General features: G+C 52.8%; 1 protein-coding gene across 3 annotated transcripts; it reads left to right on the top strand.

The window, feature by feature from the left end:
• The first annotated feature begins 33 nt into the window (after positions 1-33).
• TIPARP (TCDD inducible poly(ADP-ribose) polymerase) lies at positions 34-27608 on the top strand. Of its 3 annotated transcripts, none has more exons than XM_036389078.2 (7): positions 34-482; positions 1232-1372; positions 12677-13674; positions 22619-22787; positions 23679-23860; positions 26490-26765; positions 26922-27608. In XM_036389078.2, the coding sequence occupies exons 3-7, from the start codon at positions 12740-12742 to the stop codon at positions 27367-27369; spliced, it is 2010 nt and encodes a 669-aa protein (XP_036244971.1). In that variant the 5' UTR covers positions 34-482; positions 1232-1372; positions 12677-12739; the 3' UTR covers positions 27370-27608. The 3 variants fall into 3 exon arrangements, with proteins under 3 accessions (XP_036244971.1, XP_036244972.1, XP_036244970.1); XM_036389079.2 differs by having other exon boundaries at positions 1229-1372; XM_036389077.2 differs by lacking the exons at positions 34-482; positions 1232-1372 and adding an exon at positions 9955-10197.

Below are 27608 nucleotides of genomic sequence, written 5' to 3'. Positions count from 1 at the left end.
CGCGGCCCGATCCCCGCCTCAGCCCGGCCCCGATCCTGTCCCGATCCCCTCCCTCAGCCCGGCCCCGAGCCCGGCCCCGATCCTGTCCCGATCCCCTCCCTCAGCCCGGCCCCGAGCCCGGCCCGCTCCCCTCCCTCAGCCCGGCCCCGAGCCCGGCCCGATCCTGTCCGATCCCCTCCCTCAGCCCGGCCCCGAGCCCGGCCCGCTCCCCTCCCTCAGCCCGGCCCGAGCCCGGCCCGCTCCCCTCCCTGAGCCCGGCCCGATCCTGTCCGATCCCCTCCCTCAGCCCGGCCCCGAGCCCGGCCCGCTCCCCTCCCTCAGCCCGGCCCCGATTTTAGGTCCGATCTCCATCCCGATCCCATCCCCATCCTAGTGCCGATCCCGTCCCGATCCCTGTGCCAGTCCCACCCCGATCCCATCCCGCTCCCATCCCGTTCCCATCCCGTCCCGATGTAGCCCCTCTGCCCGCGTGGCCGAGGCAGGTGAGTTCCCGGCGGGCCGGGATCCCTCCGGGCTGTCTCAGCTCTGCTGGGAAGCACTGGAAATGGGCCCTGTTTTCTCTCGTGTTTTCCCCCGCTGTGATAAACCCCACCCTGCAGCTCCCACAGCCGTGTTTCTGTCTTGTTGTAGGCTTTTAGAACCATTGCTGCTCTGCACAGCTCCAGCCCGGCTTGGGGGGCAGTGCAGAGTGCCCTGTTTTTCACTGTTTTTAACGCTCCCTCTGCAGTTTGTGGTGACAGATTGCCCGCAGAGGTGTTGGGGATGAACATCAGTGTCCAGCATCATGGGGAGCACTTGCCAGTGGGGTACAGGCGTTGTCCCGATGGCCTGGGCTGGCTGCAGCACTCCTTGTCCCCTGGACTGCCAATTCTCTTCATCTCTTTAACGTTTTGGTGTCAACTTCATTTAGCAAAGCATGTATTTCTCTAAAATTTAATTCAAGTAATCTCCCCCATTTATTTCCCTCCAGTTACTAGCGTTCTCTGCTTCCAAGAAAACACTTTCTGTGCATGCCATGAGGAAATGTTACATGGAAATGAGATTAAATTTAAATGAGGTTAAATAAGATCAGAAGGAATGCATTGTGATAGAGCTTTATACAACACTCGAGTGCAGTAGGACTCTGAGCTCATAATAAATCCCCAGGACCAAGCAGAGCAGATTTTCAGACGGAGAGTGTGTTGATGCAGTGTGCTAACAGGATCTGTTGATGTCATGTTATCTGCAGCAGCTATGGGAGTTACACCTCTGCTAGCCAGGCCTTCCCCCATGCTGGGCAATCTGTCTGCTGCAGGGATGCCCAGGCTGCGTTTGCGGAGGCACCAGCCCGTCAGATGAAGCTCAGGAGCTCTGAGGAGCAGCAACAGCACCTGTGAGTACCATTGTGGCCACCCCTGTGCACAGAGGGCAGGTGTGCAGCTCCCCTGCTGCCACAGCAGGCAGCCAGCCCTCCCCTCAGCACGGGATCGTGGAATGGCCTGGGCTGGAAGGGGCTTTAGAGCTCAGCTCATGCCAGCCCTGCCATGGGCAGGGACAGCTTCCACCATCCCTGCCCAGCCTGGCCTTGGACACTGCCAGGGATGGATGAGCCTCTCCTGAAGTGCTGTCAGCAGTTCCTGGATGCACAGGAACTGGGAAAGGCAGTTTGCCCACAGGTGGCATCCCCAGACGTGTGCTGAGGATGGTTCTTCAGCAAGAGTGGAGATCTGGTTTATTTGTAAAACAGGTTAAACCCACAATGTCCCTGCCCATGGCTGTGGGGTGGAACTGGATGGGCTTTAAGGTCCCTCCCAACCCAAACCACTCTGTGATTCCAGTAGAAAACATCAGTAATTAATCAATGCTGCCAATGATGGATTTTTTTATTAAAGAGCATGCTTGGAGTTGTATAAAGTAGTTGGAAACTGTGGGGTAAATTAACTTTAAGATGGTTTCAAGATTTAGATTAGTCATTATTTCTGCCCTTGCCCAGATTTCTTCCTTCCTCTCATCTGGCTAAATTTGTTTTGTGTTGTGGTGGGATGCAATTAAGTGTTTTTGTTCTTGGTTTGGCTTACATGGGAAGGATGCTGTCATTTTGGAATGAAATCTGCCCAGTGACCATCTGTCTCCCCATTGGGATGAAACAGGACATTGATTTAGGCAGTGGAATGATGAAAGATTTTCTTGAAAAAACAAATGAGCACTTTGCTTTTTTAAAGCCCCTGCCACTGGCAAAGTGTGGCCTCAGGCAGAACTCTGTGTACAGTGAGAGCTTCATACCCTGAGTGTCACAGATGCTTTCCCAAAAATACACAGGGCCACAACTTTATTTATTTGACAATAAATAAAGCAATTCCAGGTTTTGTTTAAGTGCCTACATTTGTATCTTGGCTACATCCTCATTCAGAAGCTGTTGGAAATGTGAGGCATCAAGGTCAGAGGAGCAATGGCTCCTTGACCAAGAAGCAAAAGTTCTCTTGGTAATAGGAAAATGAATGCTGTTGTCTTTGTAACTTAGCAATTAGGTTTCTTATCAAATTTCTTCTGAAGCACAGCAGCAGTGATAAATATTCTGAAAATACATGGATTTGTCTTCACTCCTCTTGCTTTTTCTCCAAATTTATAGGTGGACTAAGCTGGAAAATTTAAACGAGGGCAGTGACATTTCCAGGCAGGATTTGCTTTGTTTATTTTATTGTTGCCACTTACCTGTGTATAGAGTCAAAGCACCTTTGTGTCAGATTACTGCAATTTATGATGCAGGAAGGGATTAATGTGCTGAGTTTGGGATCAGCTGATGGGGAATTGTTTAAATACCAAGGAAAACCTCCTTTGGATGAGCGTGACACTCATGAGCTGAGCAGCTTCTCCCTGTGTGTGAGAACTGGGTGAGTGAGAGGCTTTCCAGTTCTCCTGTGTGCTGTGCTTTCCCTGTAACATTCTGTGGTGTCTGAGGTTTAAAATTGGAGCCATAATCTGTGTTATTTTCCAGACAAATCAGTCCCTCCATGTGGTTTAGAATCCCAGACTGATTGGTGTTGGAGGGGACCTTAAAGCTCATCTCCTTCCAAGCCCTGCCATGGGCAGGGACACTTTCCACTGGAATGTAGCCCCCCAAAGAGGTGCCAATCATTTCTTAAATCTGGGGAAATGCTGGATTTCTGTGGCATTTGCTGTCAGTGAGGGAAGCTCAGCGTGTAGCATATGTGACCCATTTTTTGATGTCTTGAAATGGTCTCATCTGCTCCAGTTTCCTTCTTTAGCATTTTTAAGGTTCTTGTGCCTGTGGACCACATGAATGAAATCATGTCTAGGAATAGATTCAGCCTTGCTCAGCATTTATTCTGGGAACAGTTTGGAACTGGCCACTTTTGCAAAGCAGCATCAGAGGCACTGTTTGGAAAATAACCACAGCACCAAGGCAGTCAAGCAGCCATGTCCATGGGGGACAGTGAGCTTGTGTCCCTTGGGCAGCAGCCCCGCAGTGGCTGCGTGTGATGCCACGCTGGGATGGGTGAGGTGAGGATCCTAGTGCAGCTCAGCAGGCTGGATCCCTGGCAGTGGGAGGGAGCAGGCAGATGGCATTGCTGAGGCAGGATGTGTCATCCTGGCACCCGCCCACGCCTGTGCTCCATCCCTCAGCACTGTGGGATGGAGGGCTCGGGGTGCTGCTGCCACTTCCCACCTGGGTCTTCTCCAGCCTTCCCCACTCCTGCAGCCTCCAGCTTGGCAAGCACCTGGGCCTGAGCCACAGGAACATTTTGGCCTGTGGTGTGTGGTCAGAAGAGCTGAGCACCCTTGTGCTGAGTGCTCCTACAGTGCTAATACCTAAAGTAAGAAGCATGAGCTAAAGCTGAAGTGCCACGTGAGGAATGTTTGGCTGGGGGAATAGAAGGGGGTGTTACTGACTGCTTCATCTCCTGGAACAGTTGGGGATTTATGCATCCACAGAAAATTTGTGTTATCCAGCTGACCAATCGTGGCTCAACCTGAGCCTGGTTAGAAAAAAAACCTTCCAAGTTTTTTTTTTTTCCTAATTTTAAAAACTTTAGGAAATGGGAAAGATAAAAAGTCATGAACAGAATGAACACAGCAAGGCAGTATCCTGTACCCTTCAGGAATGCTGGATCCAGCAACACACAGATGGATGAATCCCAGGAATAAAGCATTTCTAGTGTGCTCCCACACAGAACTCTTGTGGAAAGAAATGTCCAAATCCAGATTCTCATTTGCAGAGCAGAGCATCTCCTACTCACAGCGCTTCAGGCTGTTTCCAAGAACAGCTGCTGAGCAGAGCAGGCATTTGGCTGTTTCTGCATCATCCTAGGGCTGGTTTTATTTAGGTGTTCTGCAGCCTGGGCCCACCCAGCTGCTCCCTGAGCCTCACATTTTGGTCCTTCAGTTCCTTCATCTTACAAGAAAAAGTGTTGTTGGATTTAGCGTTGATTTTGTCCATTCAGTTATGTTATTCTCAGTTTAAGGTGTTTACACTCCTGTCCTGTTTCCCTCCTTGCTGTTTGACTCCTGCAGAGCCTGGGAGGAATTCAAATTTACAAGGCCTCTCCCTTTACTCTTGTAGGATTGACCTTTTCCAGGGATATCTACAGGGATCTTCATTCACACCTTCAGCTTCTCCAGCAGCAGCTCTTAGCTGGTTGTCACATGTAAAACAGGCCAGTGCTGTTACCTTCCAGGCATCCTTTTGTTAATTTGATGGAATTTGGGGTTGAAGAATGAACTTTATTTGCATGTACGTAGTAAATTACCTGTTAGTAAAACGGAGCTAAGTGTTAATTACATTATTTATTTGAATGTAGATAGTGACCTGTCTATGTGCTAGGTAGAACTAGCTGGTGATTTTAGAAAATATTTTGCTTTTGGCTGGCCAACACTGCATTGTAAAGGAACATTCCCAGTTTGTTTAGTTTGAAAAGGAGTTGGCCTAAAGGAGAAGGACTAAAACACTGCCATCCATACCCTACTGCCCACGTGGTGGCAGGATCCACGTGGGAAGTGTCCAGAATCATCATTATCCTTAAAAAGTCTCAAAAGTTCAGTGGTGTTTTATGAATCAGTTTGTTAAGGATTGGTAAGTGTTGCTTTGGCCTTGAATAAATTTCCAGGGTTTACAAGGATTTAAGAGACTTCCACGAGAGGGTGCAGCAGTTCAACAAAATCCCATCTAAACCAGATGAGCCTGTCCCCACTGTGGCCATGTTTTGACTCATTTCATGTATTAATTTGGGTATTTACACCAACTTCCAAATCGGGTGGGTGCTTCAGCAAATCAGTTCAATGTCCCAGAGTGTCCCTCCAGTCTGGTACTTTCTGGTGTCCAGTGTCACCTGGTCTCAGTCTGTCCCTGATTCCCTGCAAGTGCTCACTACATGCATTTTAAAAATAAAGTGTAGGGATTTTTTTTAAATATTATTGTTTTAGTTTGGAAACATCATTAATTTTCCCCTCAGACTGGTCCAGCTGCAGAAGGAAACTCTATCTAGAAGGCTGAGTTCTGGAGAAACTGCTGACCTGAGTGTGAGTGATAGAACAGAAAGAGAAACAAGCTCTGTGCCAAATGATTTCTTGTTCCATGAGATAGTCAGGAGTGACCCAGCTCTCTGGATGGTGCTGCTGTGCTGACATCCTGAAAGCACAGAGGTGGTGTCTGCTCATGGCCAAGGGTCAGGGTCCATTCCTCTGCCTGGGCCACTAAAATACCTCTGCAGAAATGATTAACTCCTGACAAATTTGCAGGAAAAGGGCCCACCTCGGAAACACGTGCTCCCTGTCCAAATTCATCTATCCTAACCACTTCCTGAGATAAGATTATTTGACAGTGAAATAACCAGAGGTGTGGTGATACTCATGCACAATACATGACTGATAAATGCTGTTTTTACCAGACTTGATATTCAGTGGGAGAAACAGCGTGCTGTGCTTTCAAAACTTTTAATTACTAGTACAAGATGTTAAAAGAGGGAGAACTTGAAACCAAATTAATTACTTTGGTTACTGCCAGCTGCAAATGTAAAAGCTGGGTCTGAATTCAAATGGTTTCATTGATTAATTGGAACCACTCTAGTTTTGGGACTTTTCTTTTGAGCAGTGTAAAAAAGAAAAATATGAGGTTTACTAAAAAATCCCCAACACCCAGTGAATATGTAACCAGCAAGACAATTTTTATTTTAAAGACTAGCACCACCTTCTTCCATTGACCTGCTCTAGATTATCAGGTATAAACAGATAAGGTCTGGAGATTAATAGAATGAATGAACAGAACCAAATGAATGAATAGAAAATCATTATCATGAATAGAAATTAATTAATGAATTTAATAAATAGAGAATCTCATCTTGACATGTTTTGACTGTGACGTTTCTGCCTTCCTTGTCTTGAGGACTGACCAGAGCAGGGTGAGCCCAGTAGGTGTCAGTCCAGCCAAGGCTTCCTGAGTGCAGCTGTGAATGAACTCTGCTGCCCTCCTGCCCCTTCCTTCCCATCAGTGAAACCTGGCTGGCATCATTTCCCAGCACAGAGACACAGCCAGCACATCACAGGTTCCCTTGTCCCTCCTGTTCACTTTGGATTAATGTCCCTCCTGTTAACTTGGAATTAATGTCTGCATCCTTGACCTTTCCTTTCCCTGGGTGCTCTCCTCCCCTGGTAGAGCTTGGGGTGGTGTTTGCAGGGCATTACCATTTGCCATCAAGCACTGGGATGAAAAAGCACAAATCCAGGCATTGGGAGCTGCCCTGAGGATTTGAATTTGGGAGCTCCACATGGCCTGACCTGGCCCAGAACCTTCCCTGCCCCATGCCCTGGGCTGAGCCCCAGCGTGGGCAGCAGGGGAGGGGAAATTCTGCCCCACTCAGGTGAGACCCCACCTGCAGAGCTGCCCCCAGATCTGGGGAACACCATCAGGAGGATGTGGAGGTGCTGGAGAGAGGCCACTGGAGGCCAAGGAGATGCCCCGGGGGCTGGAGCCCCTCTGGAGCCAGGCTGGCAGAGCTGGGGGGGCTCACCTGGACAGGAGCAGCTCCAGGGAGAGCTCAGAGCCCCTGGCAGGGCCTGAAGGGGCTCCAGGAGAGCTGCAGAGGGACTGGGGACAAGGATGGAGGGACAGGAGCCAGGGAATGGCTCCCAGTGCCAGAGGGCAGGGATGGGTGGGACATTGGGAATTGGGAATTCCTGGCTGGGATGGGATTCCCAGAGCAGCTGGGGCTGCCCCTGCATCCCTGGCAGTGCCCAAGGCCAGGGAGTGAGCTTGGAACACCCTGGGGCAGTGGGAGGTGTCCCTGCCATGGATGGGGTGGGAATGAGGTGAGATTTAAGGTCTTTGTCACCCAAACCATTCTGTGATCCCTTTGTTAGTTGTCAGCACGGTGCTGTTTGTTGCCTTGTGTGAAACGCTAGAAAGGACAATGAACTTTCCTGTGCTGGGATGTGTTCTAGGAAGTGAAGAATGTTCATTGTGCAAGAGTTGAGGTGGAAAAGGAGTTCTGTCATTAGAAAAAAATGTGTTGGAGCCTGAGAGCTTTGTTGTTTTATCACAAACATTTAAGTCAGATGTTTCCCCTCTTTTCATCAGCGAATCCAAGTGTGCATACTGATTATCCTGTATTTGCAAGTCAGAGTTGTAAATTGCTGTATTCAGCTGGGGCCGTTTACCATCTGAAAGAAATAATTAAATCTTTCTTTCTCTTGCTTAAGATTTAAACATGTATTTAAAGATGAGATCATGCTTTCATGGTGGTCAGAGTTTCTTTCTATATTTGTGTTGGGTGGCCTCAGAAATGGGTGTCCAAGGGTCTGGTGTGCTGTGTTTCCTTTAATTATATATTTGTTTGGGGAAGGATGGCTATTCCAGCCTCTGTCTTTGCCTGGTTCCATCCTCCCAGCCCCAGTGCAGCGGGAGCTGTGCCCATCCCACTGTGCAGATCAGCCATATGTGCCTCTTATTTATAGCTCATGCGTGAAGGGAGCCATTCCAAAGTGGTAATTTCTGTTCTGGTGGTGGCACATAAATACAAGTGTGTGTGAGCAGCTCCTTCTCCCTGAACGAGGATGTGACACATCCCAGTCACCCTGCTCAGGAACGCTCCAGTCCAGACAGACTGGGAGGCTCTGTCTGATGCTTCAGACACTCAAGAGCTCAATTAATTTATAGATGATAATTTGTTTTCAGCTCCTGCAGATATAGATGCCACCTTTACTCAGCCTCTCTTGAGTCATTCTCTCTCCAGCTGCATTGGAGAGGGACTATTTACAAGGACATGGAGGGACAGGACAAGGGGGAACGGCTTCAAACTGACAAAGAGTAGGTTTAGATTGGATCAAATTCTCCCCTCTGAGGGTGGGGAGGCCCTGGCATGGAGAAGCTGTGGCTGCCTCATCCCTGGAAGTCCAAGGCCAGGTTGGACCGGGCTTGGAGCAGCCTGGGACAGTGGAAGGTGCGACTGGATGGGCTATAAGGTCCTTCCCTACCCCAGAAAGTCTGTGATTCTGTGGAGCTCCATTTCTGTAATTTGTTGGGGAAATGGCATATCCTACCTGCACTCTAAATGCAGCTGTGCAATATTTTCCAACTGTGCTGTACAGTTTGTGCCACCTTAAAACAAGTTTCCTTCCAGCTGCCTTTGTTTTCTGTGTGCGTAATTTCATAAAGTCACTGGGCACAAGGAATGAAAGACTGGCTTTAGAAAGAAAACAAGAACACGAGTTGTGGGAGGGAGCCCAGAGCGGTTTGGGATGGAAGGACCTTAAAGCTCATCTTGATCCAGCCCCTGCCCTGGGCAGGGACACCTTCCAAAGGTCAGGTTGCTCCAAGCCCTGTCCCACCTGGCCTTGGACATTTCCAGGGATGGGGAGTCAGAGGCTCTCCGGGCAGATGATACAATAGGTGTCATCAACACCAGTGTTACACGCTGAAGTTACTGCCTCCTTTTCAAGTTATCTTATCTGGCCGTTATTAGCGCTGTGGATGCGCCGGCTGTGGCTGGTGTCCGTGTGAGCGGCTGGCCGTGCCCCGCTGGGGTTTCTCCGGGAGCAGGCGGTGATTCAGCAGGGAAGCATGCCAGGCCGGCACGGACAGCTGAACCGGCCGTGCTCCCGCACACGTACAGCCAGACGGCGACAGCCCGGGCACGGCTGGGACACAGTGGGGCTGGCTGCTCTTAACCAATCCCACCTATAAAACACTCTGTAAACAAACAAGAGCTGCCTCCAGTGCCTTGTTACAGCGCGGCTTGGGTTGGGAAGGGACCTTAAAACCGGTCTCGTTCCACTCCCTGCCATGGGCAGGGACACCTCCCGTAGCCCAGGTTGCTCCAAGCCGCCTCCAAGCTGGCCTTGAGCACTTTCCGGGCTGGGGCAGGCAGAGCCTCTCCGGGAAACCAGTTCCACTCCACGCTCGCTTTTCCGGAGTGTGTCACCGGCAGGAGCACGGCCCCGATCGGGGCAGCGCCGTGCCAGGGGCTGCGTGTGGGTGCACCGAGTGAGTCAGGGTGACTTTGTTCTGGGACGGGCTCCCTGGTTGTCTCTTACTCATTAATTAGCGCGGCTGGAGAGGAGAGCTCGGCGGCGCGGGGAGGCTCAGGGAGCCGTGCTCGCCTTCCGTGAGGACGGAGTGTTCCTCGGTGCTGCGTGACTGGAGCGCCCGGGCTGACACGGCGCGTCCCCGGCTCGCGTGCGAGCCCCACGCACGCAGCGCCGTGCTCGGGGACAGCGCTCCCTCCCCGCCGGCCCGAAACGAAACGCTCGGTGCGTGATAAACGAAACGCGAAGGGGCCTCTCCGTCCTATCGCTCTCGGGAACGGCCTCGGGCGGCGCTTTCGGTTCAGGCCGCTGACACCGGCGCGGGGCGTGCTGCAGCCCGGCCGGCGCCGCGGGGGGACCGGCCCCGGGGCGGGGAACCGGCCCTGCCCGCCCGCGCTCCGCCCCGGCCGCGCTGCCCTCGCGGCTGCCTTGGCAGCGCTATTTAAACGGGCGGCAGAGCGAGCCGGGGGAGCCGGGCGAGGCAGGGCGGGATGCGCGGCCGCACGCGGCCCTCGGTGCGGACACGGCGGTGCTGACCCCGCACCGGCCGCGGGCACGGTGTCCCGGCACCGCCCGCCGCGTTTATTGCAGCTCCCCCCCCCACCTGAAAAGTGATTTCGCTCTGGAGTTACCGTGGATTTGGGTCAGAAGGCGGGAGCAGCGCCGAGGGAGCCCGCGCCGGTAGGTCCCAGCTGCGGGCTGGCTGCCCGGCAGCTCGGCCGCGCTCAGGGTCTGTGTCTGGGCTCCGCGTCCTTTGTTGGTTGTTGCAGCGTGTGCGACCGGCGGAGCGGCTTTCAGTGCGCAGGAGGCGCGGCTCGCGTGCCATGGCGAGCGCTCGGGGAGCGAGCCCCGGCCAGAGAGCGGCGGCTGCGGGAGCATCGCTGCGGGAGCGCTCCCGCTGCTGCTGCTGCTGCTGCTGCTGCTGCGGCAGGGCTGAGCCTCGTCCTTCCTGCCGCTTTATTTTTAGAGCCGTTGGGGGATCCGGCTCTGCTCACTGAGGCGCTGCTGTAAAAATAGCAGCCAAACTTAAATGCTGGTCGAGCGAGGAATATGAATGTTGAAATGGCAGCGAAGGTATGGCTGAAGGAGATCAGAAGTCACTTGCTCAGCACCTTGGCGATGCAGGGATCCTTGAGCCCTGGCGGATCCTCTCGCTCCTCGCCAGGGCAGGGAGACCTGGGCTGCAACTACGGGAACGTCTCATTCTCTCCGGAGTCGAGGATTTTTAAACCTTTGGAGTTACCTGAAGGTGCCTTTGGTGGTTTGGAGGAATTGCCTGGTGTCTGTGGAAGAATAAAAGATACGCCGATTACTTTGGGGTTAAATGCCAAACAGATGTACCAGTTGCTTTAAATTTAATCTAAAAATGGGAAAACTGGAGAGGCACAACTTTTTTTTTTTCTTTTTCCTGGCAATTGTGACGTGCTGTTTCCCAGGGAAATGGAAAAGCCTTATAAATGAATGTTCCAAAATACAGAGGCTCAATGAGAAATTTTCCAGGGGAAATCATCAGTAGTAAGAGATTATTTCCAAATTTTCTCTGCAGTTTTGGATTTTGTTTTGAAGCGAGGAGTAACTTTGGTCGGAATGCATTTATCCAGGAAGTAATCCTTAATGTGCTCCACTCTGAGCATTGAGCCTGCATGCGAGATTGAAGAAGGTTTAATTAGATATAATCAAATATTACAGGATTCCTGATTAAAAGGCATAGCACTTGCTTTTGGTGACGTGCGAGACACACTGCTTATTTGTGCTTTAAAATAATACAATTCTGCAGCTTGCAAGCGATGCCTTTCTCGGTTCCTGAGTAACCATCACCCTTCTGTTTGCTTCCCTGCCCAGTTTTAATTCCTGGTGCCCAGCGTGGCGAGAGGAGCCGGTGTGTCACGCCGGGTGCCACAGGGCGGGGACAGGGACAGGGACAGGGCCGGGCTGGGAGCGATCCCGGGCTGGGGGCGATCCCGGGAGCTCCGGTAGGGCCGGGCTGGGGGCGATCCCGGGAGCTCCGGTAGGGCCGGGCTGGGTACTCAGCGATCCCGGGAGCCCCGGCAGGGCCGGGCTGGGGGCGATCCCGGGAGCCCCGGCAGAGCTGGGCTGGGTACTCTGCGATCCCGGGAGCCCCGGCAGGGCCGGGCTGGGGGCGATCCCGGGAGCCCCGGTAGGGCCGGGCTGGGTACTCTGCGATCCCGGGAGCCCCGGTAGGAGCCCCGGTAGGGCCGGGCTGGGTACTCTGCGATCCCGGGAGCCCCGGCAGGGCCGGGCTGGGTACTCAGCGATCCCGGGAGCCCCGGCAGGGCCGGGCTGGGTACTCAGCGATCCCGGGAGCCCCGGCAGGGCCGGGCTGGGTACTCTGCGATCCCGGGAGCCCCGGCAGGGCCGGGCTGGGTACTCAGCGATCCCGGGAGCTCCGGTAGGGCCGGGCTGGGTACTCAGCGATCCCGGGAGCCCCGGCAGGGCCGGGCTGGGTACTCAGCGATCCCGGGAGCCCCGGCAGGGCCGGGCTGGGTACTCTGCGATCCCGGGAGCTCCGGTAGGGCCGGGCTGGGTACTCTGCGATCCCGGGAGCCCCGGCAGGGCCGCACGGCGCAGTCCGTGGGAAGTTGGCCGTGGCTCTCCGCAGGCAGCGGTTCGGTTCCGCCGGGCCGTGGGAGGTGACACGAGGGAGGACACATGCCAGTGGAACGGGAACGTGTAGGTTTGCTCCTCCGGTGGGAGAGGAAACGGTGCAGGAATGTCTGAAATGCGGGCGGGGGACGTGTCTCATGCTGCTCAGGTCTGTGTGTGAGGGAGGCACAGGAATCAGCGCTGTCGTGTTCTCTTTTGTGGGATAGAACGAAGCCAAGCGCTCCCGTTTGTGGAACATCCTGACAGGGAGGAGGCGTCGGACCATCCCCCTTTCCTGCCCACCCTCGGGGGACTGCGTGTGCGTGCCGGAGTGTCTCAGAGCCTGCATGTGCCGGGAGAGGAGGAGTGTGGGTTTGGGATTAATTAGCCTGACTTTAGCTGTTTTCATGCTTTACGTGCCTAAGGGCTACCCGCAGTCACAGCGAGGGGAGGAGTTTGCTGTTGCTGGCTCAAAATCCTCTCCAGGGGTGATCTTGTTCGTGTCAACCATGAGCAATTAGAGAGATTAACTGTCTTGTTTTCCTTTCTGCCCTAGGTTGGTTCCTGGGAGGCTCTGGGACGTTTGAAAGTGATTTGGAGAGAGCAAAGTCTGTGTCCGATGGACACCGAGCCGCAGCCGGCGTGCGTGGTGCCCCAGGTTCCCTGCCCAGCCATGAAGTGCTCTCCTTCAGAGGACTTTTCTCCCCAGGTGAGGCTGGCTGATAAGATCCCCCCGGTGAAGCCTTGCTTCAAGAAGAAGCAGCAAGTGCAGAAGAGACTGGACACACAAACTCTGCGGGCTCTGCGGCCCATCTTCACCAGCCTGCTGGGAGCTGGGGCCTTGGACAGGGTCTTTGTGCCCCGAGGCCAGCGTGGGGGCCATGGTGATTTATGTGAACCTGCTGTGAAAAAGACTCTGGACCTCGGTACCTCTTGCCCTCAGACAGAAAATAATGTGACTGTGCTGATGCCAGCAGCTCCAGATGTGCAGGGTCAGCTGCCAGGAGCTCGTCCTTCCCCTGGGCATCCTGAGCAGGACGTGCAGTCAGGAGAGCAAGGTTTCTCCCCAGAAACTCCTGGAACTGCTGCTGATAATGGTAATGAATCATTCCAGGATCATCCTTTGCACCCAAGTGCTGCTGATGGTGCAGCTTGTCCTTTGTTCCCTGACAAGGTTCTGGAAAGCTACACATCTGGCTTACTCCAGGAGAACAGCTGTCCAATGCAATACAACTTGACCCCGAGCAATAAATTCAGTGCTGGGATATTCCAGGACAAAAGTGAAGAAGCTTCCCTTGACCTGGTGTTTGAGCTCTTGAACCAGCTGCAGTATCACACCCACCAGGAGGACGGGATTGAAATCTGTGTGGATTTTCTCCAGGGCGCTTGTGTTTATGGCAGTGATTGTCCCAAGCATCACACGGTGCTACCCTATCACTGGCAGGTGAGGAGGACAGCAACCCAGAGGTGGCAAAGTGTGACCAACGATTCCCAGGAGCACCTGGAGAGGCTTTACTGCAACCCTGACAACGACAAGATCAAAGTCAAGTATCGGTAGGTAACTGAATCTACTCCCTTGCTGGGAAGGGTGCAGAAATATAACAGGATGTGCCTTTTTTTTCCTGATACTTGTGTCCAAGCGTGTTATAAACACTGGCATGGTGTTTCTTGATTTATATCCAACAAGTTTAACTGGACAAAAAATTTTGTACACTTGTAAAACTGTAATTTAGCATCTGGAATGTGTTCTTTGAAGCTGGAGGACTTGGAGTGTGTGAAATAAGAAAGCTTCAGCTCAGTAGGAATTCAGAGACTGTTGTGGAATGCTGTGCTTGTTCTTGGCGTTCCTAATTAGTGTTTCCTCTGTGTTGGACAAAGTGGCAGCATGAAAGCCCTGGCAGCGCTGGGGACAGGGATGACAGAGCAGTTGCTGTGTGTCACTGTGAGCACAGCCTGCATCCTTCCCTCCCCAGCAGCTAAAGCAGAGGGGAGCTCTGCAGGGCCCTTGGGAAGGGTCACATCACTGTCAGTAAATGGGGATGTTCCAGCTCGTTCCCTGTGAGCAGCCTGAGCCACACGGTCAGAAATGCTGATCATCTCCACTGTTAAAGCAGTTATTGAAGTTATTGTTTTCCCTGTACAGCTTGTTTATTGACTCATTTTCTAAAATTAGCCAGCAGCTGTTAGGTTGATGTGGTTGTGTGACCTGTGTGGGCTCCTGCACCCCGAGAGCTCATTCTTCAGCTCCTCCTCTGCATGTTCCAGTCCGAGGAGCAGTGGGGAACAGTGATGTTTGCAGGGTCCAGTTAGTGCAGGGTGCAGACTGGTTTGGTTTGGGTTTTTTTTGTTTTGGGAGGAAGTGTGTGGTGCACGTTGTGGCAGGGCAGATAAGAGAGGAGAAGTTTGCCAGGCTGGCACAACTCCAGTTCAAAGTGACATTTCTGGAGTGAAAACTTCACTCTGCCTTTGCCACCTGAGCCCGTGGGGGTTCTGCTCACTGCCTCTTCCTTTCAGTTCCTGAAGTATATCCCTACTTTCTCAATATTTTATTTTCTTTTATTCAGCTGAGATTTCTCATTTGGTGCCAGACCAAATCTAGTGCTTAAAGTCAGCGTGAGTCTTTACTTTCACTTAATTTGATGTTGGATTAGACACTGAATTCAGCCTTTGTCATAGACTGGTTTGGGTTGGAAGGGACCTTAAAGATCACACAATGCCAACCCTTCCATGGGCACCTTCCACTGTCCCAGGTGCTCCCAGTGTCCAGCCCAGCCTTGGGCACTGCCAGGGATGCAGGGGCTGCCACAGCTTCTCCAGGCATCCTGTGCCAGGGCCTTTTTAGTGATGGCAATATCAGAATATAGATGCCCCACACTGAAGTGAAAATGAAGTAGGGTATGTAGTAGGGAACAACTACATTTTATAGAATTGTCTTGAAGAAATATGCCAGTCTTTAATAAAAATTGAAAAATCTTCTAAGTGCATAGCAGATAAAATTTACTGTATTTTACAACAGAGGAACTTTTATTTCTCAAGTGTTAGAAATTATTTCTGAAAACAAAACAGCACAGCCAGAAACAAGCCCATTAAATGATTTAACTTTGAATTCAGTGTCAATGAGCAAATGGTTTTCTTTTAGAAGTTGTGTCACCGAATCCATCAATGCACATGAGCTCTGTGTCCTAAAGGATGGACTTGGGAATGATTGATGGGAAAGGACACAGTGCTTGGTCATGGCTTAGTCACCCCCGGGCTGGGAGGCTGCTGTGCAGTGACATCTCCCTGCCCTGGCTGTGCAGGTCCCAGCCTGCTGGGGCTGCTGGCACATGGCTTTCTGCCTGTCTGATCCAGCTGGGGACAGGTGTGTGCCAGGGACAGGACGTTCCCTGAGCGTGAGGGAAGGGACAGGAGCAGCCTGGGCTGGGCACAGCCCCGTGGGACCCAGCCCTCAGAGCCTGGCATACAGACCTGGCCTTGCTGGGCTGAGTGGGTTCTGCCAAACTGCGGATTCACACTGGCTGTTGGGGAGAAATTCCTCACTGGAGGGTGGGCAGGGCCTGTGACTGTCCCTGGATCCCTGGAAGGTGTCCCTGCCATGGCAGGGGTGGGATCAGCTGATGTTTAACATCCCCTCCAACCTTGGAAGAGCTACATGGCTGGATATGTGTCAGTGAGACCTTTGGAGTGAAGCTCTATTTAGGACCAGAGCTTCTGATTTCAAGCTTTGAGTCTAATCCTCCTTGGATCTTTGGCTTGCCAAGGTTTTAAGCCAGGTTTTGAGGTGGGAGGTCAATGTTTTAGTGTGCATCATCGGCAGCTGCTTCTTATGCAACATCACCTTGTGAGGAACACCTGGCAAGGTGTGGGGAGCCCCAGGTGCCTGGTGGTCACTCAGGCTGGTGGCAGTGTCCCTGTGCCCAGTGTCCCTGTGCTGTGTCCCTGTGCTGTGTCCCTGTACTGTGTCCCTGTGCCCAGTGTCCCCAGCTGTGTCCCCTGGCAGTGACAGCCTGGAGCTGTGCCCGTGCCCCATGGTACTCAGGCTGGTGGCAGTGTCCCTGTGCCCAGTGTCCCTGTACTGTGTCCCTGTGCCCAGTGTCCCCAGCTGTGTGCCCTGGCAGTGGCAGCCCGGAGCTGTGCCCATGCCCTGTGGTACTCAGGCTGGTGGCAGTGTCCCTGTGTCCCTGTGCCCAGTGTCCCCAGCTGTGTGCCCTGGCAGTGGCAGCCCGGAGCTGTGCCCGTGCCCCATGGTACTCAGGCTGGTGGCAGTGTCCCTGTGCTGTGTCCCTGTGCTGTGTCCCCAGCTGTGTGCCCTGGCAGTGGCAGCCCAGAGCTGTGCCCATGCCCTGTGGTACTCAGGCTGGTGGCAGTGTCCCTGTGTCCCTGTGCCCAGTGTCCCCAGCTGTGTGCCCTGGCAGTGGCAGCCCGGAGCTGTGCCCGTGCCCCGCCAGCGCCGCGTCCCATGGTTACAGCGTTATTTGTTAAAGCCATTAATCTGCCGTGGTCAGACGGGCTTTGCAGGCCTGTCTGCTCCCTGGCAGCCAGAGGAAACGCCTGCTCAGCACTCTGCCTGCCCAGCCAGGCTGCTGTTTGTGCTGCTCCGTGTCCCACAGCTCTGGGGTGTGGTGGCTGCAATGATCCTGGCACCGCCGCTGCCCCCAGGGCGCTGGGCCCTTCCACAAAGTGTTGGCCATCAGCTCAATTAGGGAATGAGCTCTAAATCAGGGTGATCTTCAAGGAGCTATTTATATAAACCTACCTTCCTCTTAATTATTGGGATGAGTAATGATGGAGATAAGTTATTGAGATGAGTAATGTAAAATACACATTAAGTTGTTGCCTCTCACCTAAGGGAATGTGATCTCAGAGGAGTGGTAAACCTTGTTTAGTTACTTTGTAATGCAACTCCTTCAGCTGCTTCTTGCAGTTTGGCCTCAAACTACAATCATAAATTACTTATGTGTTTTTTTGTATTCTTGAGTCTGCCAAGTATGTCGAGCCACATACCAAGCTATCTAAACAAATGGGGGAACATCAGCTTAAGCAGGTTAAAGTACTTAGGAGCACTCAGTTTTCTTCATGGATGTGAGGAGAGGCCCTGGGAGAAGTTCCAGCTTTCAGCAAAGAGAGAGCAGTGCCAAGTGCTGCTTTCCAGCAGGAGATGCCCACGTTGGGATATTTTAAGATGCTCTTTGCTAAGGTGAAATACTTGGCTGAGGAGCTGAGCAGGTTTCCCCACGCTCACACACCTGTCCCATCATGCACACATTGCTTTTCAAAACAAGCAGCAGCATTAGAGATTACAGCAGGATTTGTTTAAAACAACTCTGCAGTTCCTGACCCATCAGTTCCCCCTGCTTTGGCTGAAAATTCCACTTTTCCTCTTGGCAAAAAGGGCTCCCCACTCGCCTGACACAGCAGCTTCTTGCTGTTGCTTTGATTTCTTTCCTTTTCCCATTTTCCTTCGAATTTCTGTAAGTTTATGGGATTCCTTTGAATTTCTGTGAGTTTATGGGATGGCTCCTTGTTGCTGGGAGAGGGGCCAGAGTGGAATGGCTGCAGTGGGGAAAAGCAGGTGGCTCTGCAGCGGGACGTGTCCTGCTGGGAGCTGTTCTCCCTGTGCTCACCCCTGGCCCTTGGGTGAAGTCAGGAAATGACAGCACAGGAGGAAACTCGAGCTGTCCTGGGAAGGTTCAGCTCGGGTATCAGCAGGAATTTCTCCTGGATTGGGTGGCCAGGCACAGGAAGGGTCTGTCCAGGGAGGTTTGGAGTGCCCATCCCTGGAGGTGTCCCAGGAATGATGAATGTGACACTCGGTGCTCTGGGCTGGGCTGGACTCGGTGTTCTTGGAGGGCTTTTCCAACCTCAGTGATTCCATGACTCTGTAAATACAGAGTGTTCCACTGCAGTTATCAGGGGCATGTGAAGGGACTGGGAAAGGAGAGGCATGGACACAACAAAATGTACAGGAAACTGGTTTTCCTTCATTCCTCTGTGTGTGGGATGGCTGCTCCTCTGGTGCTGACAGAATGTGCCTGACGTGTTAAAATCATACAGAGCACGGTGGAGGCATTTCAGGATGGAATCATGGAACCACAGTGTGCTTTGGCTTGGAAAAGACCTTAAAGCCCAGCCAGTGCCACCCCTGTCCTGGCAGGGACACCTTCCACCTTCCCACTGCCAGGGATGGGGCAGAGGCCGCAGCCTCTGGGGCAGCAGCTGTGTGGGGAGTTCTGCAGGTCCTTGGCCCATCAAACAGTTCAATTTCAGGAGTTTTCCGTGTCATCCACACAGTGCCACAGCGTGTGAGATAAGGCGTGTGTTAGTGATAACAGGGAGATGGGAAAGCAGCTGAGAGTCCCTGTGTCTGAGTTTGGGGGAGGTTCTTGGCTACACCCTCTGAGTGGCTGGGAGCTGCTTTTCATTCCTTTCCAGCAGGAATGCGAGGCACAGAGCCTCGAATGAAACTCCTGAAGTGCTTTTGGAAGTGTTTGCCTTGTGCTGTGTGGGTTCCTTTTTGCTGCACTTGGCAGCACCATTTCCATATGAAATGGAACTAATTGGCTCGGAGCTGTACAAAGGCAGGGAGGCCCTGAGCCGCGAGGAGCGGCAATCGCTGCCATCCCTGCTCTTGTTTCCTGTCAACAAACAGATTGCACTTTGGGCAACAGCTGTCACCTGGCTGAGGTCAGCCTGGCCTGGCCATAAAGCAGCCCCTCCTGACACGGAGATCAGGGCTTGCTCTCAGGAGCTGCTCCCAGGTAGGGCAGCAGGCTGGGTGCTGTGACAGGAGTGCCCTGCCTGCACCCAGGGACACAAAAGGGCTGTGACAATGCTGTGCTCAGCAGGAGCAGTGATCGGGAGGCTCCTTCCTGCTGGGTGCTCCGAGTTGTTGAATCAGAAGGATGAGCAATAATTGGGAATCTGATTCCTGTAGTCATGTGTACACAGGAGTGGTTTCTTTGGGGAAGTTGGTTTTGGAAGGCGTGATGGGGAGCATTCATTTTTAGGAAAAGCCTGGAATGACAGGACAAAGGGAATGAATTTCCACTGCCAGAAGGCAGAGGTAGGTGGGATGTTGGAAAGGAATTCCTCCCTGGCAGGGTGGGCAGGCCCTGGGTCCCTGGCAGTGCCCAGAGCCAGCTTGGAGCAGCCCTGGACAGTGGGAAGTGTCCCTGCCTGTGGCACTGGGTGAGCTTTAGGCTCCGTGCCTGTACCAGCCCTGCAGCCTCTCAGAGCTGTGCTTGTGCTCCTCTAAAACACCAACAGTTTAGGTTGGAAAGGACCCTTAAAGGTCATCGAGTCCCACCCCTGCCAGGAGCATCTTCCACCGATTTAGCAATGAAACAAACAAAGCAACCCCTCCCAAACAGATCCACATCCTGAGCACATCCACATCCCAAACAGATCCACATCCTGAGCACATCCACATCCCGAGCACATCCACATCCCAAACAGATCCACATCCCGAGCACATCCACATCCTGAGCACATCCACATCCCAAACAGATCCACATCCCAAACAGATCCACATCCCGAGCACATCCACATCCCAAACAGATCCACATCCCGAGCACATCCACATCCTGAGCACATCCACATCCCGAGCACATCCACATCCCGAGCACATCCACGTCCCGAGCACATCCACGTCCCGAGCACATCCACATCCCAAACAGATCCACATCCCGAGCACATCCACATCCCAAACAGATCCACATCCCAAACAGATCCACATCCCAAACAGATCCACATCCCGAGCACATCCACATCCTGAGCACATCCACATCCCAAACACATCCACATCCCAAACAGATCCACATCCCAAGCACATCCACATCCCAAGCACATCCACATCCCAAACAGATCCACATCCCAAACTCATCCACATCCCGAGCAGCTCAGAGCCCTGGAGCCCAGCAAGCACAGGACACTCTGTTTGTGCTGCCCTGCAAACAGCTGGGGTTGCAATTAGGAAATAGGGTGCCTGTGCAATCCTTGGCAGGGGGGGATGTGTTCGACATCCTCATTGCTGTGGAGTTTGAGAGCTTACCCATGCCTACACCCCAGCCCCCCTGTCCCAGGACCTCATGTTCAGGAGTGGCCAGGAGTGGGTTCCTGGGAAGAACAAACAACTTCTGGTACAGCCTCTTCTCCTCCAGCAGCCCTGCCTCAAGGACTTCCTGATCCAGAGTGGGGGGAACATTATTTTTTTTTTTTTTTTAATTTTTTTTCCCCTGCCAGGCATTCATCCAAGCTGTACATGTACACCTACATATGCAGGCCAGTGTGTCAGCAGTTGTTTCAGGTTCACAAACTGCCCCCCTGGCTGTGAAAATTCCAGAAGATTGCTTTTGCAAGCACCCCAGTCACCAACTGTAAAGGCAGGGGAAAACAGTGTTTCCAGCCTTGAAAAAATAAACACAGGAAAAGCAGAAAAGTCACTGCTTTTGGGTTCTTTTGTCCCCTGAGGACAGAGCCTTTGAGCTGAGAGGGAAATGTGTCTGCAGCATCTTTCCCCAGTGTGAGGTGTCACCTCCCACGTGGCCCAGGGTCACCACAGAGAGCAGCATGACTTGATGAGAGGGCAGATGCAGTAAAATCTGAAACTCACGTGCTGCCCTGGCCCTGGTGCCCCTCTCTGGGGTTTGAACTGAGAGGCCCTGATAAGATCAGGCTCAGGGGGGTTGTTTGTGCTCTTGCCCTGCTGCAGACGTTCCTGTGTGCCTGGCACAGCCCAGTCCTGGTTCCTGCTGTGCTCCCACTGCTGTGTTGGGAAGAGCTGCTGCTGAACATCCCTTGGGAGCGTTCCTGGCCTTTCCTCCTGCTGTGCCTTTCCATGGCAGCACATTGGCTCTGCTGTCTGAGCTCTGCTGTTGCTATTTCAGTACCTGTGCTTCCAAATTAAACCCTTGGTTGGGTGCCCAGCCCTGGCACAGGCTGCCTGGTGGAGCCCCATCCCTAGAGGGGTTTGACAGCCCTGGGGAGGTGGCACTTGGGGACATGGTCAGTGGTGGCCTTGGCACTGCTGGGGGAATGGTTTGACTCAATGGTCTGCGGGAGCTTTTCCAATTTAACCAAATCTGTGATTTCCATGATTCTTTTGAAACCAATATCCTTTAAGTGATGTTTGGTTTCATACAGGAGTTTGAACACTCAGCCCCCCACCCAAAGCTGGGCCCGTCTGTGGGAGGGCCCTTCCCCTGCAGCTTCCATCAAGTGCACCGAGGAGATAAGATCTGCTGCCTTGGTGTCAGCAGCAGTGTCAGTGCCTGTGCAGTGGCTGAGCTCAGCGTGGCTCCCCCAGCCCTGAGCACAAACGTTTCTCGTGCCTCCTCGGGGGCCCTTTGCAGCCCCGGGGGCCGCCGGGCTGTTGCTGGTGCAGGGAGGAACTGGTTGAGTCAGAGAGAGAAGCTCAGCAGTTTCAGCAGGCAGGGAGCTGGGCCGTGAGCCGTGCTGTGTCTCACAGCTGTTCTGCTGGGAGCAGCTCTCATTTCCTGCTGGGCCCTGCTGCTCGCAGCGTTTCTGTTTTTCTGAACCTGTTTGCGGTAACTGGCGCCACGTTCCCGAACTCGGAGAGGAGCTGCAAACCACACATCCTCCTCCCAGAGCACTCACAAACTGATTTCTGTGCTCATCTCTGTGTACGTGATGTCTGGAGAGTGTTTGTCCTGCTGGGGGGAAAGAGCCCGGGGGATTCACAGACTGGGCTGCAGTTCTGCAGAAGGATGGGAGGAAGAGCCCAAATATCCTTGTTGTGGCTGCACCAGTCTGAAAACATCTATCAGTACTAAAACTTGCCAGTCAAGGAACCTGCTCAGTCCAGTGTCCTGCAAAGTTTACACCTTCTGTTATTTCTTACATTTAGGGAACAGAGAAAATGAAACTTATTATTGGGGTTACATTCTGCTGTTGAGAGCTTGTGGGGTTTTATTTTGAATTGTGCTGTTCTGCAGCACCAAATTTGGGTTGTGTGCCCTGTTCTTCTGAAAGTTCAACGTGCTCATTCTCGCTGTGCAAACAGTTCCACTGAACTGCTTTATTTTATAAATAGAGACCTTTATTTGGTGAGTTGGTAAGGAGAAATTCTTCAGAAATCTGTTCTCACCTCTCCAGTCTCTGTGGGACCTTTAACAAGGGCACTTAGTGCCAGGACAAGGGGAAGGCTTTAAACTGCCTGAGGGCTGGGCTGGATGGGATATTGGGAATTAGGAATTGTTCCCTGGGAGGGTGGGCAGGCCCTGGCACAGCTGTGGCTGCCCCTGGATCCCTGGCAATGCCCAAGGCCAGCTTGGACACAGGGGCTGGGAGCACCTGGGGCAGTGGGAGGTGTCCCAGGGGTGGCACTGGATGAGATTTAGGCTCCCTCCAACCCAAACCATTTTGGGATTCTACACCTCAGACATCTGCTGGGTTTGAGGTTTTGTCCCTCTGTGCTGAAAACCACGTGTTTAATGGCATACAAAAGGTGAGAATTGCCTCTTTCTCCCATTTTCCCCAGGGGCCAGGAGTGCTGGGTGGATCTGAACCTTATGAAGTTTTATGAAAGCGCAGAGTTCGACCAAATGCGGCGCCTGTCCACAGCCTCCTGCCCCAGCTCCAGCTCCAACTGCTACACGGTGTGGAAGTACTTCTGCAGGGACCACTTTGGCTGGAGAGAGTACTCCGAGGTATGGCCCTTCCCAGCCCTGCTGCTGGGCTGCAGCACACTCTGATACATCCATGCTCAGCCTGGTTCCTCTGCAGCTGCTCAGGGAGCAGATTTGGGGATCCTGTGAGGACGAGGAGTCAGTGTTGAGCTGAGAAAGCAGTGAAGGGACAGCTCTGCTGGCCTGGGCTGTGGGTCTGTGATCCTGTGACTTGAGTTACCCTGGAAGCATCAGAGACACCAGGGCTGGCCAGGCTGTCCCTCCAGGGGACAAACCAGCTTGTGGCAGTACCAGGGAAGCTCTTCTGGAGCCTGATTTGGTTTTATGGCAGTGGGACAGCTTCTGCAGCCTTCAGAACAGCACCTCCATTGACCTTGGCAGCTTTGAATTGATTTCCCTGTCCCCAGAGCTCTGCTGAGGCAGGACATGCACTGCCCGAGCTGTGGGGTGCAGCCCTTGGGCTGATGTTTGGAGTGAAACCTCATCAGTGCTGGCAGTCCCAGAAATAACTCCTGAGTGTGAGACCTGCAGAGAGCTGAGCAGAAACACCACAAATAACACAGTGAGGGTGTTTCAGCTGCGAGGAGAGCTGGGTTTGTGCAGTGTAGAACAGGAATATGAATTTTGGAGCGTGTGGTTTCTCATGTGTACATTTTCCTTCCCCGTTTTCCCCTCTTTTCCCCCCTTTCTCCCCCATTTCTTCCTGTTTTTCCCTCCTTTTCTCCCCTGTTTTCCCCTGGTTTTTTCTGGTTTTCCCTCTGGTTTTCCCTCTGGTTTTCCCCCCATTTTTTCCCCATTTTCCCCCCGTTTTTCCCCCCTGTTTTTCCCCCATTTTCCCCCCATTCTTCCCCATTTTCCCCCCCATTTTCCCCCCGTTTTTCCCCTCTCTTTTCCCCCCGTTTCCCCCTGCAGCCCGTGGTGAGGCTGATTGAGGAGGCGAGCTGCCGCGGGCTGCGCGAGGTGCGCTTCATCACCTGGCACAACCAGTACATCCTCAACATCAAGGATGGCTTCCAGCAGAACTCCTGCTTCCGCAGGGAGATCAAGAGGAGGCCCCTGCTGCGCTCCTGCCTGCTGCTCATGCCCTTCCTGCAGTAGGTATCCCCAAAACTGGGCCATTCCCACTGCCCTTCCTGCAGTATCCCCAAAACTGGGCCATTCCCACTGCCCTTCCTGCAGTATCCCCAAATTGGGCCATTCCCACTGCCCTTCCTGCAGTATCCCCAAATTGGGCCATTCCCACTGCCTTTCCTGCAGTATCCCCAAAACTGAGCCATTCCCACTGCCCTTCCTGCAGTATCCCCAAATTGGGCCATTCCCACTGCCCTTCCTGCAGTATCCCCAAAACTGGGCCATTCCCACTGCCCTTCCTGCAGTATCCCCAAATTGGGCCATTCCCACTGCCCTTCCTGCAGTATCCCCAAAACTGGGCCATTCCCACTGCTCCACGTGGGGCTGGATGGGGGAGTTTAATTCTGGGCTGTAACATGGAGCAGGGTCTGTTGAGTGGGAAATGGGAACGAGAACCCAAAATCTGGGTCATGCTGGCAGCTTTTTCCCCTTCTGCCACTTTCCAAAGGAACATTTATCTGAAGAACTCCTTGTTTAAATGTGTAATGTGCCTTGTGGATGTTGGAACATTGGCTTTGCCCAATTCCCGTCCATTTTCCAGCATCCTGGGCTGTGGGAGGTGTCCCTGCCATGGCAGGGGGTGGCTCTGGATGGGGTTGGAGGTCCTGCCATCCCAAACCATCCCGTGCTGCTTCAGTGGGAGCACTGGGTGTGCTCACAGAGCCCTCACCCCTCTGGGGTTTGGTCACAGCCTCAGCACACGTGGGCTGAGAGGTGTTTTTAGATTGAGGGTTTTTTAGATTGAGGGTTTTACAGGAAGGAAACCCCAGGTTATAAGAGAGAAACTGGAGGGTGCCAGTAAAACACCAGTGGACTTGCTGGTTTGAGCAGTCCTGCTTCTCATCCTAATGAAAAATGAGGATTTCAGGGCTCCTGTTTTACCACTGCTAAAATTATGCAATTCCCAACTAATTCCCAGCTAATTTTCTTGGACCCTGAGGGCTCCACACTGGTGAGGGATTGACCACAACTGTCTGTGCCAGCTACCAAACCTAGAGGCTAAAATCTGAGATTCTGTTCTGTACCAAACTTCATTCTGATTTTATTTATCCAAAGGCCTTGTAAAGCTCACTTAAAATCATGGATTATTGGCAAGAACAAGAGTATTTTAAATATTTATGGGATCTATCCTTGGATCTATCCTTCAGGAGACAGTGTTGCCTCCGCTTCCCACATGATGCTACCTGAGATTTGTTCTTTCCCTCACCTCCTACCTGCTTAAATCTGTTCTAGAATTGGAAAAGAATCCTTGAGTAGGAATGAAAAATGTTGACTTTTTAATGGCTTCCCCTGTAGAATAAATAACATAAATATTTTACACCAGTCAGAAGAACTGAACAAAGTACAACAAGGGATTGCAGGATTTTTATTGGATTTGATTCTTCCTCATTAATCCACAATTTACTGGCAATCTCTGCTTGCTCTTCCAGTCCAGTGTGAGTGAGGCCCTACAGGAATATTTTTTTACCCATTTGCCCATCAAAGAGGAACACCAAATTAAAAACAAATGCCCACTTTGGTATTGGATTGCTATTTTATTAGCAATTTGTAGAACAAGTTTCTGGGTTTCTGCTCAGCTGTTAATAACCAGTGAGAAGAACTTGGAGTTGAGTCAAATCCATGCAAATGAAGGGAATCCTGGCCTTGGCCTGGAGCAGGAGGGAACAGCCAGAGAACACTCAGAGAGTGTTTCTGCCCTGAAAAGTGGGAGGGCTGTCACAGCTTTCCATGTGTTGGTTTAAAAATAGACCTTTTTCCACTAAACTTCCCCTCCCAACGCTTTTCCTTGGGCTTGATTTGGTTTCTGGCCATCTGTGGGGTTTGGAGAGCAGCTCCACCCTGGGCTGGCAGCAGCCAGGCTCTCTCCTGCTGCCTGCCCCAGGGCACTGAAGGGTTGGCAGCTTTTCCCAGAGAAACGCTTTGGGAGAATCCTCCTTGGTGGACTTTGGAGCTGGCCCCACGTGTTCCTGCAGCTGCAGGAGCTGTGCTGGTGTGAGCCAGGGCCCTGCAGGTGCCACGCGGTCCCAATGGTCCCCTTGGCACAGGGGGGAGAATCCAGGGAGTGAGGAGTTACTCAGCTGAGTAAGGGCTGCTCTCTCAGGTGGGATCAGGGAACACGAACCACCAAGGGCACTTCTCCCAGTTCAGCAGCTGCCAGAGTGTGAGGATTGCACAGAGCTGCAGGGGTAGGAGCAGGGTCCTGCTGGTCTCCTTTGCTGGTTTTCCCAAGGGCTTTTTCCTGGCATCCATGGGGCATCTTGGCCACAGCTCCCTCCCTCGGCCCTGCCTGTTCTCCAGGCAGCATTCCCAGAGGAGGGGCAGGAAAATAACCAGCTGCAAATGCAAATCCACCTCGGGCTGTGTAAATGGCAGTGAGAATCTGCCTGTTTGGGAAGGGGCCTTAAATCCCATCCAGTGCCACCCCCTGCCACAGGCAGACACTTCCCATTGTCCCAGGGTGCTCCAAACCCTGGCCAACGTGGCCTTGGACATTCCCATGGTTATCAGAGGCTTTTCAGCCCCGCTGGGGATGAACTGGGGGTGACTGGAGGCTGCTGAGGGTGTCTGAGCACAACCTTTGTCCCTCCCCAGGACCCTGGGTGGCAGCTCTGCCGTGCCCTCGCCGTGCTCCGACCCCGCCGCCGCTCACGACCTGTCCCCAGCTGCTGTCACCTGTCCCAGCTTCTACCCCGAGACCTGGATTGGAATGGATCCAGCTCAGGACTTCATCCAAGTGCCTGTTCTGAAGGAAGACAAAAGCTACAGAACCATTTACAACCTGTTCCACAAGACTGTGCCAGAGACCAAATACAGGATTTTGAAAATCCTGCGAGTGCAGAACCAGTTCCTTTGGGAGAAGTATAAAAGGTAAGAGAATTGCAGTTCTTTAATAATGGATATTCCTAGAGGAGGAATTGTATAAGAGGGATTTGCATCTCCTCTCACAGCTGAGCTCTCCCAGAGGGTGATACCGTGGTGAGACCTGCAGCAAACGCTCACGTTCGTTCCCATTTTGTGTTCCAGGAAAAAGGAGTACATGTCCAAGAAGATGTCAGGGCTGGACAGGATCATGAACGAGCGGCACCTGTTCCACGGCACGTCCCAGGACGTGGTGGACGGGATCTGCAAGCACAACTTCGACCCGCGCGTGTGCGGCAAGCACGCCACCATGTTCGGCCAGGGCAGCTACTTTGCCAGGAAGGCCAGCTACTCCCACAACTTCTCCAAGCGCTCCCCCAAGGGCGTGCACTTCATGTTCCTGGCCAAGGTGCTCACGGGCAGGTACACGGTGGGCAACCACACCATGAGGAGGCCGCCGCCCGTGGAGCCCGGCAGCATCACCAGCGACCTGTACGACTCCTGCGTGGACAATTACTTCGAGCCCCAGATCTTTGTCATCTTCAACGATGACCAGAGCTACCCCTACTTCATCATCCAGTATGAGGAGGTCAGCAGCACCGTGTCCATCTGACGGCCTGTGCTCCTCCCTGCCACAAACCTCTCAGTTTGTGTGGGAGAGGTAAAATCTGGACACTTCCTAACTGGTGGAATGACTTGGAAGGAAGGTCACTGAGGTGACCAACTGTGCACTTGCCGGTTGATTCCCTATGTGGAAATTGTACATATTTTTCCATTGTTTATAGTTGAAAATCTGTGCCTTTTGTTATAAAACACTGTTTATTTATGTTAGTAAATATTCATGTTTCAGAA

Source organism: Molothrus ater, chromosome 10 (genome assembly GCF_012460135.2).
Source record: "Molothrus ater isolate BHLD 08-10-18 breed brown headed cowbird chromosome 10, BPBGC_Mater_1.1, whole genome shotgun sequence".
NCBI classification, from domain to species: domain Eukaryota; kingdom Metazoa; phylum Chordata; class Aves; order Passeriformes; family Icteridae; genus Molothrus; species Molothrus ater.
The sequence above is the reverse complement of the archived record's forward strand: the minus strand, read 5'-3'. Positions and strand labels throughout refer to the sequence as shown.